Source organism: Arachis ipaensis, chromosome B09 (assembly GCF_000816755.2).
Source record: "Arachis ipaensis cultivar K30076 chromosome B09, Araip1.1, whole genome shotgun sequence".
Taxonomy (NCBI): Eukaryota; Viridiplantae; Streptophyta; class Magnoliopsida; order Fabales; family Fabaceae; genus Arachis; species Arachis ipaensis.
In genome coordinates, this window is record NC_029793.2 from 3,659,500 (window position 1) to 3,664,498 (window position 4,999).

At 36.6% G+C, this 4,999-nt stretch overlaps 1 protein-coding gene across 2 annotated transcripts in view; it reads left to right on the forward strand.

The window, feature by feature from the left end:
• Nucleotides 1-4,517, forward strand: part of LOC107617256 (proline-rich receptor-like protein kinase PERK1) — a 10,390-nt gene extending 5,873 nt beyond the window's left edge. The window contains exons 2-9 of one of the 2 annotated variants that reach the window (XM_021112256.1): nucleotides 134-285; nucleotides 879-1,406; nucleotides 1,838-1,924; nucleotides 2,034-2,104; nucleotides 2,597-2,673; nucleotides 2,850-2,997; nucleotides 3,621-3,782; nucleotides 3,901-4,517. In XM_021112256.1, coding sequence (XP_020967915.1) covers nucleotides 134-285; nucleotides 879-1,406; nucleotides 1,838-1,924; nucleotides 2,034-2,104; nucleotides 2,597-2,673; nucleotides 2,850-2,997; nucleotides 3,621-3,782; nucleotides 3,901-4,170 — 1,495 coding nt within the window. In that variant the 3' untranslated portion in view covers nucleotides 4,171-4,517. Of the gene's footprint in view, nucleotides 1-6; nucleotides 286-878; nucleotides 1,407-1,837; nucleotides 1,925-2,033; nucleotides 2,105-2,596; nucleotides 2,674-2,849; nucleotides 2,998-3,620; nucleotides 3,783-3,900 lie in introns of those variants that run through there. The other variant, XM_016318999.2, reaches the window with a different exon arrangement.

Below are 4,999 nucleotides of genomic sequence, written 5' to 3' on the forward strand. Positions count from 1 at the left end.
CATCCACCCCGACGACCAATGTCACCGCCTCCCCGCCGTCGCCGGCGCTCGTATCCTCCGCTCCTACCTCGTTGAACTCTACTCCGTTTATGCCATTGACTCCGGCGGATTCCGGTGGGTTGGCGAAGGGGACATTGACCGGAATCATAATAGGGGCGGTTTTGGGTTCGACGGCGATGCTTATCATTGGGGGCATTTTCGTCTTTTTCTACAGGAGGGCGAAGAGGAAGAGGAATCAGGGTTTTGAGAAGAGCAACTACTATGGTGCTCCTCCTCAACCAAAAGGTGAGGCCTTTTTCTCTCTCTTAACCAAAAATATTAGTCAAAATAATATACACTAGTTTGTGTCAACTTCAATTGTCGTTTTCCTTAGTGCATCAGAGAAGAGTAACTTAGATTTGTTGATTATGATAAATAATCTGAAAAATCCTAGTCAATTGTGCTGGTTCTGGTGCATTCAGAAAGTTTGGTGATTTTCTCGTATACAGCATTGGTTACTTGTTACTTTTCTTTGCTAGTTTATGGTTTGGATGACCTAAATTTTCACTGAATGACCGAATGTATAGTTAGTTCAAGTGGATTGACATCTGTGCTCCTCAAATATATCATCTTAGATTGAGAAACTATTGTTGTATCCAGATACATCAAACCTACATTGAACTTTTATTGTACTGGTTTGTTTAAATGGACAGTTATTTGAAACTGGTGGGAGTAGTATTGTGATAACTTCAACTTTATAGTAGGGTAACTTAGGTTTAGTTTTTCACAGTTTAGATTCAAAAGAAAAAGTTTGCATGAAATGTGGTTTTGTGTTTGTATAGAATTATTGATTATTGATTAGCACAGTAGAACTAATTATTGATGCGAATTTACTTCAGTTGACCAGGGTAGTGGCTTACCTCAGCAATGGCAAAGTACTCCTTCTCCTTCTACAGATGGTAAAGGAGGGTTGCCTCCGAAACCCCCTGGGGTTGTGGCAAATCACCAAAAGTCGTCATCTGCTGGTAGTCTTCCCACATATTCTTCAGCTACCAGCAGTGGTATTGGGTCTGAGCGGCCATACATGTCTCAGTCTTCTGGCATGTCCTTGTCTCTATCTCAGAGTACTTTTACATATGATGAGTTAGCAATGGCAACAGAAGGGTTCTCCGGCTCAAATCTTCTTGGTCAAGGTGGTTTTGGCTATGTCCACAAAGGAGTTCTTCCAAATGGAAAAACTGTTGCTGTTAAGCAGCTGAAATCCGAGAGTAAACAGGGGGAGCGTGAGTTTCATGCAGAAGTCGATGTCATTAGCCGTGTCCATCACAGGCATCTTGTTTCCCTAGTTGGATATTGCGTCTCAGGTGGCCAAAGGATGCTTGTTTATGAGTTTGTGCCAAATAAAACACTTGAGTTTCATTTGCATGGTAAGATATTTTCCATTCATTGCTCCAAAGTTAAATCTTTATCTCCTCTTCCCCCCACATATATTAGCACTTTTGATTTATGAAGAATGATGCATGATGCATACATAGATAATGTAGAATGAAGGACAAAATTTAATTTTCACCTATATGGTATGCAATTTCCCTTTTCTTCCTATAGATAGGATTTACTCCAATCATTCTCTAATAAATGTGATGAACTTCAAGTGTACGCATATTTTGAGTAGTATAGCTTCTGTGTGTAATAAAATTGTTTTCGTATGCAGAATTGTGGTTAAAAAATTGTGGAGTTGAGTTTAAATAGATTGGATTGGTAATTGAGGTTTAGGACTACACTGTCTTGTTTAAAGTGTGATAAACTTACTCGCACGTCACTATTAATAATTTTTGGTATTATATGAATATCATTCCAGCAAAGGACAGACCGACTATGGACTGGTCAACGAGGATGAAGATTGCAGTTGGAGCTGCAAAGGGATTGGCATACCTGCATGAGGATTGTGAGTTTACCTTACTTGGAAAATAAGTTTCTGCTTAAAATCTGGCAAAAATTATTTGTTCGTGATACTAACTTCAAAATTTACTTCTATCATTCTAATATCTTTTTAGGTCACCCTAAAATCATACATCGGGACATTAAAGCATCTAACATCCTTATTGATGATAGTTTTGAGGCAAAGGTAAACTTTATAACCTTTGAACTGCATTCCTTGACATATAAATGGAAATTCAAATTCTTAATTAATGTTTTAAAATTAAAGAAACCTTGTTTTCTTGTTCATTTGCCTGTGCCATTGAGGCATGCTATACTTGTTCTTCTAATGACAACATAACATATTTATGATTTATAAAGCTATGTATGATATAGGATGCAAACAAAGCCAATGGATCAAAGGTCCTCTCCTTTTAATGGTGAACAAGAGGAGCAGGCGGATTAACTGGAAACTATATCCCACTCCCTCTTTAAAATGGTTTCTGCAATAGGAAAAGATGGAAGCTTCCGTCTTCCTTAGACCTCAAAATTTCCCTAAGTAGAAGGGACTTAAAATGGAGTATAATGAATAATTGAATAGTTAAATGAACTACAAATTTGTTCATCATCTCATTTGGCACTTCCATATCCAAGCATATCTTGTATGTAATAATATGATATTCCCTTATCGTCCCTTCAGGTTGCAGATTTTGGACTAGCCAAATTTTCAACAGACACAGATACCCATGTCTCTACTCGAGTGATGGGAACCTTTGGGTATGATTCATCACCATTTGTATTCTTTTCTCTTGAATCTGGTTAGGAGGGTTTTTAATTTATGTATTATATATTTATATTTCTTAATTTGGACGTAAGTTAGGTTGATTTTACTTTTACATTTTATATTTGCTGTTCTAGAATTATCTCAGTGAATTTCCAAATTCATTCAACAGATACCTGGCTCCTGAATATGCTGCTAGTGGGAAACTCACAGAGAAGTCAGATGTTTTCTCCTATGGTGTTGTGCTTTTGGAGTTGATTACCGGTCGAAAACCTGTTGATAAAACTGAATCTTTCACAGATGACAGCATGGTTGAATGGGTGTGTAGTGTACTGTACTGCATGAATGTTTATATGTTAGTATTATAATTTGCATAGCTTTAGACTTGAAAACATAGTATTTATATAGGTGTCTAACTTTCCTGTGTCCGATCCTCTTTGTGAGAGGAGTGAAGTTGATTGCTATATCTGGGTCTCCAGTGTTTTATATGCATCTCTTGAGCCTTTTATCTGTTCATTTTGGATGCTTTTTTGCCCCTTTTCTCAGTCACATTGGCAATCTTGATAAAAACCATATTAATTGAGGGTGGTTAGGAACTTGGAAAACTAGGGTGCATTTGATTTGTATTTTCATTTTCAGTGTCTTGTTTTCTCTTTTTTCTTCACAAAATCCTGAAAACAACATTAATAATGAAAATAGAAAATAAAAATGCAAACCAAACGCACCCTATGCTTGCACTTGAGTCCAATTTTGAAGTTGAAAGTATCTTGCATAATAAAAATCGGATTGGTTCTTATCTATTGGTTATCTAGTTCATATTAGCTTTCTAACTTGGTCCCAGATAACTGGTTTCCAATACCAAATGTTGTATTGAACTTGTGTGTGAAGAATGAGAGAAACTGTCCAATTGTAACTATGTACTAAATTATTGTGTATATTATAGGCAAGGCCCTTACTTTCCCAAGCTTTGGAAATTGGAAATTTTAGTGGACTTCTAGATCCAAGGTTGCAGACAAATTATGATCGTGAAGAGCTGACTCGAATGACTGCATGTGCCGCAACATGTGTGCGCCATTCAGCCAGGCGCCGGCCTCGAATGAGCCAGGTGAGTTTACCTAGTCAAAAGATGTGTTTATAAGAAAATTGTGATCTATCATTCTTAAACGATTTTGAAGCTGACTTCTAATTGTTTGGCATAACAATGATAAAATTGTGTTAAGCAGGTTGTTCGAGCTCTAGAAGGACATATTTCTCTAGAGGATCTATACGAGGGGGGCACACCGGGGCACAGCAGAGTTTTTGGTTCCTTTGAGAGTTTAAACTATGACGCCGGTCAATACAATGAAGACCTAAAGAAGTTCAGGAAGCTGGCACTTGAAAGCCAAGAACATGGCACTAGTGAGTACAGTGGACCGAGCAGTGAATACGGTCAACATCCATCTGCCTCAACCAGTTCAGGCCTGCAAAACACACAAGAGACGGAAAGGATTTAATCCCAGATATTATGTCCAGCTCGCATTGACGAGCATTGTTGGTACATATGTGTTGGTAGATTTTGCAGGTAGAGAAGTATGCAATGGCTTGCTTGTGCTCATAATATGCAGTAGCCAATGTTTCTTCATTCTTTTTCTTTAATGATTTTGCTGTCTAACTTGTTTCTCAAGTATGAATGCTGAATTATTTTGTAAGCTTTAATTTGATTCACACTTTTATGCTACTAACATTTACTTAACTGGGAAGGCTAACATTGTGATTCAAAAGAACCAAGGATATGTAGGGACGATTCTGTATTTATTTGGTTAACTTTGTGATTATGCATCATATTAGACTTGGAGAGTATTAAGGATTGTTGATTAAGGCAATTATTGCACGGTCTTTCTGTAATTATATAGAGAGCATGATATTGTATGATATCTCCAGTTTATGACAGGAAGAATTATTGATTCATGATAGCAAGGAGAACGATATTTGAATGTAACTTTTCGTGCTTTTTGGTATTGGGTTATTGGCCGAAGAGTAATGGTTGTGTGGCTTTCAATAACACTGAGCGCAATTAAGCAGATTTAAATAATTTAAACAGCGTCATCGTTATCAATATTATTCCTGATCGAGTAGGTTAAGGATTAATCTGTGGCGGATTGAGATTCTATTTAAAGATTTGTTACTGGCTAATGAATTTTTATGTACAAGGTGGGATTTGAACTTTCTACATTCACTTAAATAGTCTAATGAACTAACTACTAGACTAATTTAACTTTTTTATTATTATTATTATTATTATTATTATTATTATTATTATTATTATTATTATTATTATTATTA